Raw genomic sequence first — 15,275 nt, forward strand, 5'->3', positions numbered from 1 at the left:
CCTAATATCCTACGAGGATATTAGGTATCTAACACTAAGAAAGCAATTTTGAAAATATACATGAAGTACTTTTTTTTAATTTTTCAATTTTACAAAGTGTGATCTATGAATTTCTCAATTAAATATTTAAATAGAAAGCATAAAATTAATATAAGTATAACGGTTTTCCAGAAAGTCGCTTATATCTCGGAATCTATAATTCGTAGTAAAAATTATTTATGTAAGAATTAACTGAAAAATCTCACCTTTAAATATTAAAAATTGTAAATTTAACAAATATTTTTCATTCAACAAAAATAATACTTTAAACAAGTGGAATCATATAGGACATATATGTAGGTAAACAAACCAAAAGTATACAGCTAAGATACGCGACCCGGCCACCGCGCCCCGCGCCCCACGGCCGGATGGTCAGCGACACCTTCTAGTAACTCGTGATGCCCTGGTACTTGCTCTTAGTTAAATTACAATTTTGGATAGTTTTTTTTTTCTCGATTTTGGCCACAGTAGCCTATGGAGACTAACAAGCAACGCTAAGCGGTGTTCGTAGTCTATGGATCTTGCTATATTACGGGTGTCACATGCGCGTTTCTGACTTCTGAAGGAATTTTATTGTTTCTACTATAGAACCTAATGAATATTTTGTAAATTAGCAGCAATGCACTTAGTACTCATCAATCAATTAAAATTAGGTTGGCAACAATGTATTTAATACAATATTTTTTAAGTGGTGATTACACGAAGTATCGTAAAAGTACCAAAAAGATACTGCGTGTATGCACAAATACTTTTTTGGAGAATAGACTAAAGACTTGTCTTGACAACTATAACATAGGGGTTTAAAGGTGTGTGTATGAGATGACCTTTTAAATGACAAATAAAGGTACGGGAGTAGAAAAAATTAAAACAAATATACTAAATGTAAATATTTTCAAATTTGCTTTATTAGAATTAGATATGAGGATATTAGGTATAATTTGAGGTATATTTAACAAAAAATTTTTTAACGGTATTGTATCTGGAGAAACCCAAACTTGGTATGTTTTAAAAAATATTTTTATTATAATTAAAAAAAAAATTACTCAAATGTAATGATGTGATATATTTTTGGAATCGTCTTAGAAAGCCCTTTCGTTTAATACTACACACGATAGGTTTCAAAACAATTTTTTTTTAATTTCATACAAAAAAAGATGACGTCATAACTCCTCTCATTTTTTTATTTGTTGGTGCTTCGGGTCAAATTGTTTCAAATGTCCTAAAGGTCAATCGTACCGATTTTGATACCTTTAACACCATTTACAGCGTTTTTTGGCGAACCGCTATCGCTATAACAACAGCAAGAGCAGAACACGTGTGAAGGGATCCATGTCTGATTAAACAACTGGTAGTCGAATTTTATTCTTTACTATGCAGCGTGGCATCGCACGCGGCGCCGCACGCCGCTTGGCGGCACCGCGCGCGGCGAAACTCACCGCTTTGCGGCGCCGCGCACCGCGCTGCGGCACCGCGCGCGGCACCGCGCGCGGCGACGCGCACCGCTTTGCGGCGCCGCGGCGCGGCACCGCAAAATTTTGCGTTGCGGCGGGCGTCGCCGCAGAGCGGTTTGCGGCGCCGCAGATTTCTGCGGTGCCGCGCCGCGCGGCGGCGGCGGCGCCGCACCGCGCACATGTGGCCGGGCCCTTAACGAGTTCTCTTCTGCAACATCACTAATGACACTGACAAGTAACAGCCTTTGCATGGCAAACGATTCACAATCAAATATAACGTGTTTGATGTCCGCATTTTCTTTAAAACAATAAGTACACTTATCATCAGTAATAATATTCTTCCTCTTGAGATGTGCTGGGACCAAACAATGACCAAAACGCAGACGGTTAAGGCACGTTATGAATTTCCTGTTGGTATATTTAAAGCCATAATACCACGGTGTTGTTGGTAAGTCTTTTTGTATATCTGCGTACCATCTTCCTTTATCCTGTACTTCTGTGTTATGCTTCCAATATTCTTTCCACATTCTCTTAGAAATAATTTTGAAGTTATGGTAATAGTCAGTAAATGGTACTTTAAACGATTCTGTGAGGTCCTGGTCATGGTCCCGACGAGTCGCCTGATCCACAACCTCATTCCCTGTTATGCCACTGTGGGAGGGCACCCATACAAATTCTACATTTTTGTCTAACTTACATAACATATCCTTAATCTGGTAGATAATATAATTTTGCTTATATCCTAATGAACTATTACACAAGGCAGTCAAAACACTCTTAGAATCACTTACAATAAGAATATTTACATTATTTACATTACTATTTACATATGTTAAAGCTTCTAGTATTGCCCAAGCTTCAGCAGTGAAAATACTACAGTTACTGTCTATTTTAATACATTTTGTGACTTTCATTTGTGGGTCATAATATGCAGCTTTAACATGTTCACTTTTAGAGCCATCAGTATACATGGTATAGAAGTCGTGTTTTTCATTTAAAAATGCAAAAAAGTCAAATTTGTTGTTTACTAAGTCTAAATGAGATTTAACATCAAAATAACTTAGTATAGTATTATATGAGTACTTATAAATTGGCCACTGGTTATTTATGTACATATTTTTTGCCACATTTTTGGTGTTCATCATTATTATGGATATTTCAGGCAAAGAACCTGTAATGAGAGTATTAGCCGAGATGTTAGCTGACTGAGCAATTTCTACTGGGTATAACACTTTATCCAAGACAACAAGATTCTCACAAGATAACTCCTTTAAACAAAATCTCTCAGCCAGCTGTAAACGACGCAAGGACAATGGAGGTATACAATTTTCAATTTCCATTGAGTTAATGGGAGTGGTGCGCATGGCTCCACTTATAACTCTCAAACCAATGTTTTGTAAGACATCCAACTTTCTTAAAAGTGTGCTACTTGCATTCATGTATGCTAGGGAACTATAGTCAAAATGGCTTCTGACTATGCTTTTGTAAAGCATGTTTAGTGTTTTTGGGTCGGAACCCCAGAATGTTCCTGCTAAACTTCTCATAATATTTATGCTTTTCATGGCATTTTGACTTATATAGTCTATATGTTTATCAAATTTCAATTTATCATCTATAATAACACCTAGAAATTTGTGATGATTGGCAATAGGAATTACATTATTATTATAACTAATATTTACAATGGACTGTGCATATGGGTCTCTACTGATTACTAAGACTTTACTTTTATCAGGACTAACTTCTAATTTTAAAATGTTGCTGTAGTACCTTTGTAATTGAGTTAAAGCAGTGTTCATATTCTCAACAGCCATATTTAGATTTTGACTTTCACAGTACAAAAGCAAGTCATCAGCAAATTGCAATATTTTAACTTGGGATGTATTTACAAAACTAAGGATTTGAGATGTGTAAAGGTTATATAATAAGGGTGATAAGGTTGCACCTTGCATTGTTCCTTTATTAGCTGTTGTGGGGCCATACAGCTTATTGTTAAATTTTACATATACAGTCCTATTATATAAAAAACCAAAAATCCAATTTAAAATTTTTGCAGGGAGATCTAATTGATGTAATACATTAATTAAGCTTTCATATTAACATTATCAAAGGCACCTTTTACATCTAGAAAAACACATATAACATTTGTATGACTAAGTTTAGCCTTTTTAAGGTCACTAATAAATGAAACAAAACTTTCAGTGCAGCTTTTGCCTTTTCTGAATCCAAACTGAACATCCGGTAGCTTTCCCTGAGTTTCCGCATAATAATCTAAACGTAACTTTAACATATTTTCAAAAAGTTTACCTAAACATGATGATAATGAAATTGGTCTATATGATGAAGGACTATTTACTGGTTTATTTGGCTTTAAGATGGGAATAACACATTGTGTTTTCCATGACTCTGGAATGACTAAATGATCCCATAATTTATTATAAATATGCAAAAGTATTTCTATAGCATTAGGATGCAACTTTTTTACTAACATATATGGTATATTGTCTAACCCTGGTGTTGTGTCTTTTCTACTTTTGAGTGATATAAAAAGTTCATTAAGTGTAAATGGTCTATTCAGAAAAGTGTTCCTTGGAGTTTCGTCTGACTGATTAATAATGTTATTTAAATGATTTTTATTTAATGGAGATGAGTCTGATAATTTTTCTAAAAAACTTGGCACCCATTCATCATTTAAATGTCTATTGTGAGAAGAGCCAATTCTTTTAAACTTTTTCATGTATCCCCATATCCTAGAAACCGGTGTCATCCTATTAAAACTACTGCATAGCTCTTGCCAAGACCTCACACGTTCTTCTTTTAATGTTCTTTTTTTCTGAGCATCAAGCTTTTTGTAATTTATAAAGTTAGCAATGCTGGGTGATGTTCTATACTGAGTTAAAGCATCTTTAGACTTTTTAACAGCCTCAAGGCATGTTTGGTTCCACCAGGGAACAGGTTTCCTCATGACCTTCATGGATTGTTTGGATTCTAGTTTTGGAACTGTTTCTGAACGAATGTCATATAAAATATTTACAAAATTATTATACAAATTAAGAGGTTCTGTATTATCATCAATGTCTAAATGTGAAAAACAGGTTTCTGATAAATTATAATATTTTGACCAATCTGCTCTATTATAAATATATTTTTCTTCCACAGGTCGGACTTCATATATGGATGGCTTCACATTTACATCAACCAGAGTTGGATAGTGGTAACTGCCCATTGGATCATCATGAACTCGCCATTCACAAAGTGGAGCTATTGTGGGACTGACAAGAGCTATATCAATTGCAGATGGATTCCTATTTGGATATTGCACTGTTGTTGGACTACCATCATTTAAAATACACAAATCAAATTCATCAATAATATTGTATAAACTATTGCCTCTACTTTTATTTGAATGACAGCCAAATAATATGTGATGAGCGTTAAAATCGCCCATGATGAGACATGGCTTGGGTGTTTCAAGCAACACCTTTTTCATTTTACGAACATCAAACCTGCTACCATTGGGTGGACAATAAACACAAAGAATGTATAATTTACCAATTGAAGTTTCTATAGCTACACAGATATTCTGAATGGACTCATAAAAAGTTGTGTTTATGATACTATATTGTAAGTTTTGTTTAATAAGTATACCTACTCCATTTTTAGCATTATTTGAAATTTTATGTACAAAATTGTATGGGGCAAAGTTAGGAATGGTACTTGAACTTTTAAGCCATGTTTCATTAAGTAAACAAATGTCTATCTGCTGCTCTGCAAGAAATGTATTTAATAGGGCTTTCTTATGTAACAAACTTTGAATGTTAAACTGTGCTAAATGTAAAAAAGTGTCCATGATTTAATTTAATAAATTTTCTTTGAGTATTTCTTTAATTCTTTTATTATTAATTGGAGTATCACTCCTGTCATTTCCCAGCATAACCAAAGATTTGATTAAAGCATTAATGATGGTCTCGTTGTTCAGTAGTTGCTCAATATTCAGGGAAGTTTGGCTTACGCCTACAGTAGTAGTATTATTAGGTTTGGTTATGGTTGGAAATACTTTTGGATTAGTAATAGGTACAGGGGCTGATGGTGCAATATTACTCACCACAGTGGCAAAACTACGGCTGAGGTTTTCATACTTAGCTTTCTTTTCTTCCATTTTCTTTTGTTTCACAGGGCAATCTCTGGAGATCGCCAAGTGATTGCCTTTGCAATTAATGCAAGTGAGTTCGTCTACATCACAATCTTTATATGAATGCTGTCCAGAACAAGCTGAACACATTTGTTCGCCTCGACAAATTCTTGCTGAGTGGTTGAATTTTAAGCATTTGTAGCATTGCAGCAGTGGTGGTATATACATATGTATCGGGTATCTGTACATTTGCATATATGCATATTGGGGTAAAGTCGTAGCCGCAAAAGTAACGGCAATGGTACCTAAGGGGACCAATTTGCCGTCCACTTTTCTCATAAATCTCTTGACCGAGATCACCTCCGTGTCACAGGTAATGTTTTTATATATCTCTTCATTACTCATCTCCTTAGGCACGTAACGTATCACGCCTGTTGTCTCTGTAAGGTGTGCTGGTACAAAAGCTTTCAACTTATGTTTGCCCAAAAAATTGTCCATTTTGAGAAAGTTATTGGCCGGTGCAGGTTTTTTAAAAGTGACGCCTACTTTATGCGCGTTCACTCGATGCACGCCGACTATTCCTTTAACATTGTCCGTGAATAGTTTAGTCAGAGCAATGGGATTCCTATTGCCCAACTTGTCGTTTTCCTGCGATTCTACGTACACGACGCACTCAGCGCTGTGATTGTCTGGGAATTGTCGCTTGTAATTTGGCTTAACAAACATTTTATAGTTTGCGGTAACGTCCGAAGCCGCCAACTTTCGTTTCTTTCTTTCTTTCTGTTCTTTATCACCGGGGGGCTGGCCCCCGCCGGTGTTTTCACCCATTTTTATTTACACAATGTTTTATGTACACAAATTTATTATTTACACCTAAATTAAACTAATATATACAAAGAAATCAATTTGAGAAAATCTGAGCAAAATTAAATCGCCCGCTTTTTTCGACTTCCCGCCAAAAAGTCTCCTCTACAAATGCAGGTCTAAAGTAGTTACCAGTTATTCACAAACAAAAAACAATAAAATGGGATTTTAAATATTATAAATAACATTGAAACTGATTTATAATTATTTTATATAGGTATAAAAAGTTTTTATTACGTTTCCACAATTTCTGAACGAAACCTACTTTAGGGTTGCTAGTAGTTATAACTTTACTCAATTTGAATATTTTATATTATTACAACTTTATACTCCGTTACTGTAGTTTTTACAAGGGAATTATTTAAGGATTTAATAAAACGAAACGGTAATTGCGAAAAAAATAAAAAAACTTGATTTATATAGGTTTTGGACGTATGTAAAATCATTTTTTCTACTCCCGTACTTTTATATGTCATTTAAAGGGTCGTGCACACACCTTTAAAACCCTACCTTATAGTTGTCAAGACAAGTCTTTAGTCTATTCCCCAAAAAAGAATTTGTGCTTACACGCAGTATCTTTTTGGCGATTTTACGATATTTCGTGTAATGACCACTTAAAACATATTGAATGAAATACAGTGTTGCCAACCTTATTTTAAATGTCATTTCTGACAAATAAGTGAACCATAGACAAGATTTTTTTTAATTTCATTCATTCATTCATTCTTTTCCCGCCCGTACCCTCCATTTTTACTACTTCTTGAATTAAAAATATTTGTTAAATTTACAATTTTATTTCAAAGTAAGTGCTTGGTCGTAGAAAAAGTATTGTATGCAACGTTGTTTAACCGAGTCAAAAAATACTCGTGGCGTCTTTATTAACAATTTTCGGCTTCGCCTCACATTGTTACTCACGCCACTCGCCTTTTTTGACCCCTCTTAAACAACGGTTGCATAAAATACTATTATCACTTCTCTCAAGCTTATTTGTCTCGTCGAGGGTGTTAAGTGGTTCATGGCAGTTTGTAGGGATTTTGTTTTTTTTATATGCCCACCCCAATTTGACGTTTCAATGTTTTGACGTAAACAAGAAATACGCCCGTAAAAATATTTTGCTGTTCAGTTATGTATTAATTCGAGATTCCAGAGCTCTAATTAAAACGGTCAGCTCCCGTGGATAATTGCATAAACTTTCCATTAGTTGCAATCCGATCCTGTAGTATTTCCTTCTTCAAAAGTACGTGAAAACATATCAAAGAGTGACCAAATGAGATATCAATGCGATCGTCAGTGAGTTACATCCTGTCTCACGCGCCCGGAGAGTCGGTGATGTCGCACCCCGACTACGCGCAGCAGGCGCAGCACCATGCCTGCCTACTGGTGCTCGTCAAAGGCGTCGGGGGCATGCTGAAGAACTTCAACAAGCTGTGGGAGAGGATACAGAGAGTCAACAATATTAAAGTTACTGGTGAGCTACTTTTGCCATACTAAGGCTGATAACTTGTTCTATGTGTATCTACACATTGTTGCCTTTAAAACCAGCGGTTGTGGATTCTGTTTCCAAACCTCATGTGGTAGAAATTATCTATCATATTTGTATTCATAAAGTAAAGAAAAACTGTATAAAGTAAACCTTAATAATTTATTTATTTAATGCGAGTAATAATAAGTCAATAAGTATTTATTTGAATAAATATCAAGGGACAATCTTTAGCCAATACTTTTTGGTTTGTTATTGCATTGTATGGCTTAATTTAATTTTGTTAAAGAAATAAGGATGTCAAATGTTTAAGCAAATATGTGGTGCTGGTATTGTGGTATTTATCTATGTGTTGGCGGCCGATCGTAAGATCAGGCATATTGTGAAATTCCTAGGCATATCGTGAAACGTGAAAATCTTTGACCCGTTCCCTGAGTCTACGGATCTTACGATCGGCCGCCGACATATGCACCAATAGTTGCCTGAAAATAAAGATTATCATTCATTAATTCTTCTTCTTCTTCTTGTTGTTAGGGGCTATATAAGGCTCCAAAGCCTATGTATCACTGCGACCATCGCTGATCTATTGTGATCGCCACCTACTACAACTCTCGATCCAAACATGCAACTTCAAATAGCTGCAGGATCTTTTTGAACTCGAGAGACTTTACCTCCTCCGGGCGCAATATGTGCCCGCCCAGGATTAAGTCACGAGTACGCATTAGGCAAGGGCACTCTGTGAGGATGTGCAAGGGCGTCTCCTCTGACTTAATAATTTATTTATTTAATGCGAGTAATAATAAGTCAATAAGTATTAATTTGAATAAATATCAAGGGACAATCTTTAGCCAATACTTTTTGGTTTGTTATTGCATTGTATGGCTTAATTTAATTTTGTTAAAGAAATAAGGATGTCAAATGTTTAAGCAAATATGTGGTGCTGGTATTGTGGTATTTATCTATGTGTCGGCGGCCGATCGTAAGATCAGGCATATTGTGAAATTCCTAGGCATATCGTGAAACGTGAAAATCTTTGACCCGTTCCCTGAGTCTACGGATCTTACGATCGGCCGCCGACATATGCACCAATAGTTGCCTGAAAATAAAGATTATCATTCATTCATTACACAACAAGCCAAGCCAGCAGAGCGATAATATAATAATTATAGGAAGAAAATTGTGCCACAAACATTGTTTTTTCTAGACTCCACTGGCCAAGTCAGAGACATCTGGGTGCGCTACGTCCGAGACTACCCAGTGGAGAACAATGACTGGGGCGACTTTCAGACACACAGGTAATGTGACTAAAATGCTAGTCTTCCTAATTTTTTCCTAGGTTTTTCAGTATTCCACAATTTAAGTAAATTATGGGGCATTCTGCTTTATTGATTGTGAACTCTGAATCGTGTAAATAGATATATTCACAATTAATATTTTATGTGCCATAGAATATTTTGTACTAATTTTGTCAAAAAAAAGACGTTTAAACAACATAAGTACATTCAGATCCACAGCTAAATTTTGTCAAATAAATAGCTGTATTTCTTCATGAGTTTCATGACATTCTTAAAAATACCTTGATGGGTGATATGCAGAAAAGATGTACAATTGCTTACAATGCTGTGATAAAATTGTAATTAAATAGTTTTTCCAGGTTTGAATTATTAGTGTCCACTCACTTCTTTGTGGGGCATCTCTTCCCCAAAACACCTATCCTCCATGAAGCTAACAGCCATATTTCTATTAAAGTGTCATTCAATAGAACTTGCTAACTATGTAAACAAACCGCCATACTAAAATTGACACTGAATGTCAATTTACTAGTAACTTTTGTTTACATAGTTCGCAAGTTCTATTGAATGACACTTTACTACTGATGTTTCAACTTTTGATGCAAATAACACCAACCAAAACCAAAATAAGAGTTCTTCTGGGGTGTAGTGTAGGGCTCAAATCATACTCTTCCACCAATTTCAATCCTGGCTATGCAATTTTCCCAAGAGAAAATCTGAGTGTTGTTGTTATTCCCGATTGCGTAAATATCTGATTTCAGGAGACTCCTTGGTCTAATAACACTAAGCAAGTTCAATAACCAAGTGGAACTGAACGAAGTCTGCCGTGTACATGAATCACTAAAGGTGAAGTACTCCAACACATTGTATGATTCCCGCGCGTTCATGTTCGGTCCCGTGAGCAATATGAAGAGACCAGAGCAGGAACCTGAGACTTACAGCTACGAGGATGACAAGTCGAGAGAGAGCTTTGGTGACAAGTAAGAATAAATTGGTTTAATTTTGCATAGTATACCCTCGTGCCGCCAATGTACATTAGGATGTACACTCAGTTTCGATGGAAAGTCAACCTTAATTAAAAACATTTCATTTGTCTCGTAAAATTTTCGAACAAATGAAATTCAACCTAATTGAAAATACACCAACATTCTAACTTCCTTGGTTATCAATTTGTATGGTGGGCGGCACGAGGATACAAATGCACTTGGACTCAATTGGTCCAGGTTTTTGTATAACTCAATGTCTATAAAAGACCAACTATAATTAAGGAATAAGAAGGGAGTGAAAGTTTCTTCAGTCTTCAATCTTCCAAGGGCATACAAAAAGCCTCGAATAAAATGGGGAAGTGCGCCGCGGCTGCGGTAAGCCGGAAATCAAAGCCTTGTTTAGCCAAGTGTGAAATACGTTCGCACATTTCTTTTCGTGGCGGATATGGTTAGTCAGGCTAAAATAATATCTCAAGAATCATAATCAAAATGTCTTTAACTGACATAAGGGTTGAAATAAATTTAAAAGTGGAAAAATTACTGTCTTGGGTGAGACTTGAACTCACGGCACAGTCTGGATCCAGAGGCCGTGAGGTCAAGTCTCACCCAGGACAGTAATTTTCCCACTTTTAAATTTATTCCAAGCTTAATAGAATCGTTCGCAGACGTTTCTGCTTGTTAAAAATTAAAATGACAAGGGTGTCAGAAATTATGCAAAATTGAAATAAAGCTCAAAGTTGTAAATATACTCCATTTGCATTGTAAAGGCTTGACATTACTACATTTAAATCTGTTATTTTAGGGCATCAATCCCCAGTGAACAAGCGGACAGCCTATCCTCAGCAGAAAGCTTCCCTCAATCTGCTTCATCAAGTGCTTCCATTCCACTCCCAGAGGAAAACTTTACCACCCCCTCGAACTTTAAGACCAACGCTATGTTCTATGGAGAGAACGACCCAGTGCCAGACTTGGAACAAAATGTGGCGGATCTGATCAATGCCCTGTTCTGGGTGGTAGAGTCTAGGAGGTTGGAAAGGTCTAGGGAAAAGCTGGAAAAGGTGTCACTGCTTTTGGCGCCTTTTGAGAAGAAGGACTTTGTTGGTGAGTTAATTTAGTGCTCGGGAAACTTTCTAACTGCCACTTGCACCCCACTAACACGGGGTTAACCGGATAAACCGTTAACCCAGTGTCAAAGTGTACTGGTAACCATGGTAACTCTAGGTTTAATTGTGTTATATATTGACATGTGTGGGTAGATAAGAAGATCTGCGGGTACCCCCAGTTCGGTTCTAGCCAGCAAGCCAGCATACGTACGTAACATTCTGGCGACGGGATTTAATTCGGAAATAGACTAAAAGTGCATTAAACATAGTGTTTGAATGTTTAAAAGTGTTATTTAGTGTGGTGAATAAAATGGCGGTAAAATTTTGTGAATTTCATATGGACAAAGACAATTGGAAAAATTACGTGAATAGGTTCGACTATTGTTTGCTCGCGAATAGTATTCAGACGGATGAGTTAAAAAAGGCGAATTTCTTTGCAGTTTGTGGTCGTGATTTATATGATCTCGTTGAGTCGTTAATTTCACCGAAAAAGATCACAGACATAACCTATACAACGGTAAAGACCACGTTAGACGATCATTTTAATCCAAAACAAAATGAGATAGTGCAATCGTATAAGTTTCATATGAGGTGTCAATCGAGCAGTGAAAATATAAAAGAGTACGTGGCTAGTTTGCGTAAATTGGCTATAGAGTGCAATTTTTCCGATTTGGATCGTACGTTGCGCGACCGGTTAGTATGTGGCATTCGTGATAAAGATATACAAAAGCAACTGTTGCAACAGACAACGTTAACTTTTGATCAAGCGGTAAAATTAGCGTTAACGGCTGAAACGGCGGACGCCGGAGTGATAGTCATGGCGACGCCAGCGACGGCAGCGACCTCTAGCGTGGCGCCTACTAGTACAGGCGGTGACGAGCCAATGGAGGTTAATAAAATTAAAGCTAAACCGTTGGAACCGAGCAAGGATTGTTGGCGGTGTGGCAAAAAGCACGGAAATTTTTGTAGGTTCAGATATAGTAGGTGCTATGTGTGTAAAAGAATGGGCCATATTGCAGAGGTATGTTCGGAGACACGAGACAAAAGTAAGTCAAAGGAATTGAGTCGGGTTAATGGATTGTATGAGGATGTCTCGTGTAATTGGGTGTCGAACAAAGTGGCTCCATTCTATGCAAATGTAGAATTAAATGGTCGACTAGTCAATTTGGAAGTCGATTCTGGAGCGGCATTTACCATGTTGAGAGAAAGTACAGCGAGGAAAATTTGGAATGGAAACTTGCCAAGGTTAGATGACTCAAGAGTTAGGTTAACAACCTGGACGGAAAATCAGGTGGAGTTGTTAGGAGAAGCCACAGTTGATGTAAGGTTTAAAAACATACATACAAAATTAAACTTGCTGATAGCGAAAGGCAATGGGCCTGATTTGATGGGCCGTGATTGGTTTCCAGAGTTAAAGATTGATATTCATGGAATTTATAACGTGAAATTGGAGGACGGAGGTATAGATACTTTACTGGAAAAATATAAAGAAGTTTTTCAGTCTGGTTTAGGAAAGTACACCGGCCCAGTAGTAACCATACCTTTGAAACCTGATGCGAAACCAAAATTTTTGAAGTGTAGGCCTGTGGCGTTTGCAATTAAAGAGAGAGTTTTACAAGAGATTGATAGATTAGTTGCAGAAGATGTTTTGGAACCGGTGAGTCATTTTGAGTTTGCCAGTCCTATAGTACCTATCATTAAGAAGAATGGGAAAGTCAGACTTTGTGGGGATTACAGGGCCACTGTGAATACGGCTACTGAGACTGATACTTACCCTCTGCCTACGTTAAATGAAGCTTTTGCGGTTTTGCAAGGAGGAATTATTTTCAGTAAGATAGATTTAGAGCAGGCTTACACCCAGGTGGTAGTCGATGAACCGACTTCAAAACTACTTACTTTAAATACTCCTAAAGGATTGTTTCGGTGCAAAAGATTAGCTTTTGGAGTTAAAGGCTGTCCTGGAATTTTTCAGCGCATGATGAGCAACTTATTGGCAGGCGTGTCAGGAGCAGCAGTACTGTTGGATGATATTGTGGTCACCGGACGCACAATACAAGAACACAGTGACAGACTTCAACGCATCTTGCAGGTCCTAAAGGAAGCTGGGTTAAGAGTCAACAAGGAGAAGTGCAAGTTTGGGAAGGCAAGTGTGGAGTTTCTGGGACATGTGATTGATGCCAATGGCCTACATCCTTGTGGAGACAAGATCAAGGCTATAATGGAGACGCCGGCACCAAAAAATGTAAAGGAGTTGCAGGCTTTTCTTGGATTGCTGAATTTTTATGACAGATTTATAGCACAGAAAGCAACGGTAGCTGAACCACTGTACAAGTTGTTATTGAAAGGAGCCAAATGGGTATGGTCACCAAATTGCCAACAAACTTTTAGTCTCTTGAAAAGAATGTTGACTACAGGGAACACATTAGTACATTATGATTTAAAGAAACCGGTGGTTATCACATGTGATGCTTCGCAGTACGGTTTGGGTGCAGTTCTGGAACACAGGATGGAGGATGGTTCTTTGAGACCAATCATGTTTGCTTCCAGGACGATGAGCTCTCATGAACGAAATTATTCGCAGATTGATAAAGAGGCTGCTGCAATTATTTTTGCAGTACAGAAATTTTACTCATATATTTTTGGCCGTAAGATAGTGATTCAGACAGACCATAAACCACTTTTGGGTATATTTGACCCAAAAAAGCCAATACCTAATGTGATATCACCCAGGATGTTAAGATGGGCTTTATTGTTAAACTCGTACGATTACGAGTTACAATATGTTGAGGGGAAAAAAATTGGGAATGCTGATGCCCTAAGTAGATGGCCCGGTCCTGAAAGCAGTGGAAAAGAAGAAGAGCTGCAAGAGGTGAATGTTTTGTTGCTCAATGAGACACCAGTGGAGTTACAGATGACGGCTAAGGATGTGGCTAAATTGAGTAAAACCGATGGTATATTAGCAAAGGTGATGTTCTGGATTAGGAATGGTTGGCCAAGTACAGTAGAAGAGAAATATAGAGATTATTATGTAAGAAGGGATGAATTAACAGAATACAATGACTGTATATTGTGGGGAGGTAGAATAATTGTGCCTCAGAAGCTACGTGAAGGCGTTCTTCAAGAGCTCCATAACAATCATGATGGTATAGTTATCACCAAAGCAATTGCAAGGAGTTATTTCTGGTGGCCTGGTCTCGACAGAGATATAGAGAGCTTGATAAATAATTGCCAAACTTGTAAGGAAGTAAGGAATATGCCAGCCAAAGTGACTCACAGATGGATTACTCCACCAAAGGCTTGGTCTAGGCTGCATATTGATTTTGCAGGGCCTTTCATGGGCAAAGTTTTCTTAATATTAATTGACGCTTACTCAAAATGGCCGGAGGTCAAAATAGTTAGTGACCAAAGTTCAAGTATGGTAATTAAGAAGCTAGATGAGATATTTGCTGAACAAGGGCTGCCAGACACCATAGTGAGCGATAACGGGAAAGCGTTTACGTCAGAAGAGATATGTCAATATTTTAAACAGAATGGTATTAGACATATACTGGTACCTCCATATCATCCTGCGTCTAATGGACAGGCAGAAAGAACGGTCCAGACAATAAAATTGAAGTTAAAAAAGATGTCACATCTCCCATGGTCAAACAGACTGCAAAAGATATTGTATGGGTTGCGGACAACACCCAGTTCTGTCACCGGTAAAACACCCGCGGAACTCCTTAACAATAGACGTTTCCGAACTAAATTTGATAGGCTACACCCTCTTTCGATTCAAGAAAAGGAGACAGAAGATATCCAGGAAAATGAAACAAAACGTGTGAGAGAATTTAGAGTGGGAGAGACAGTCTGTTTCAGGAACTATAGAGCTGGGCCGAGATGGTTAGAAGGGACAATAGTCAAAAGGATTGGAGTGTTAAGATATAAA

The 15,275-nt window shown here is 37.3% G+C and overlaps 1 protein-coding gene and 1 long non-coding RNA gene across 6 annotated transcripts in view; both read left to right on the plus strand.

Moving 5' to 3' along the window:
- The first annotated feature begins 1,695 nt into the window (after window positions 1–1,695).
- Window positions 1,696–5,370, plus strand: LOC134653997 (uncharacterized). Its single transcript, XR_010097300.1, has 3 exons — window positions 1,696–1,938; window positions 2,653–2,808; window positions 4,650–5,370. It is a non-coding gene; the product is annotated as an uncharacterized LOC134653997 (long non-coding RNA).
- A 2,149-nt stretch (window positions 5,371–7,519) lies between these two features.
- Window positions 7,520–15,275, plus strand: part of LOC134654013 (protein brunelleschi) — a 32,009-nt gene continuing 24,253 nt past the window's right edge. For 4 of the 5 annotated variants that reach the window (XM_063509392.1, XM_063509388.1, XM_063509391.1 and 1 more), the window contains exons 1-4: window positions 7,520–7,954; window positions 9,171–9,261; window positions 10,020–10,238; window positions 11,047–11,345. In XM_063509392.1, the coding sequence (XP_063365462.1) occupies window positions 7,765–7,954; window positions 9,171–9,261; window positions 10,020–10,238; window positions 11,047–11,345 (799 nt within the window). In that variant the 5' untranslated portion in view covers window positions 7,520–7,764. The remainder of the gene's footprint in view (window positions 7,955–9,170; window positions 9,262–10,019; window positions 10,239–11,046; window positions 11,346–15,275) is intronic. The other variant, XM_063509387.1, reaches the window with a different exon arrangement.

This window comes from Cydia amplana, chromosome 14 (genome assembly GCF_948474715.1).
Source record: "Cydia amplana chromosome 14, ilCydAmpl1.1, whole genome shotgun sequence".
NCBI classification, from domain to species: Eukaryota; Metazoa; Arthropoda; class Insecta; order Lepidoptera; family Tortricidae; genus Cydia; species Cydia amplana.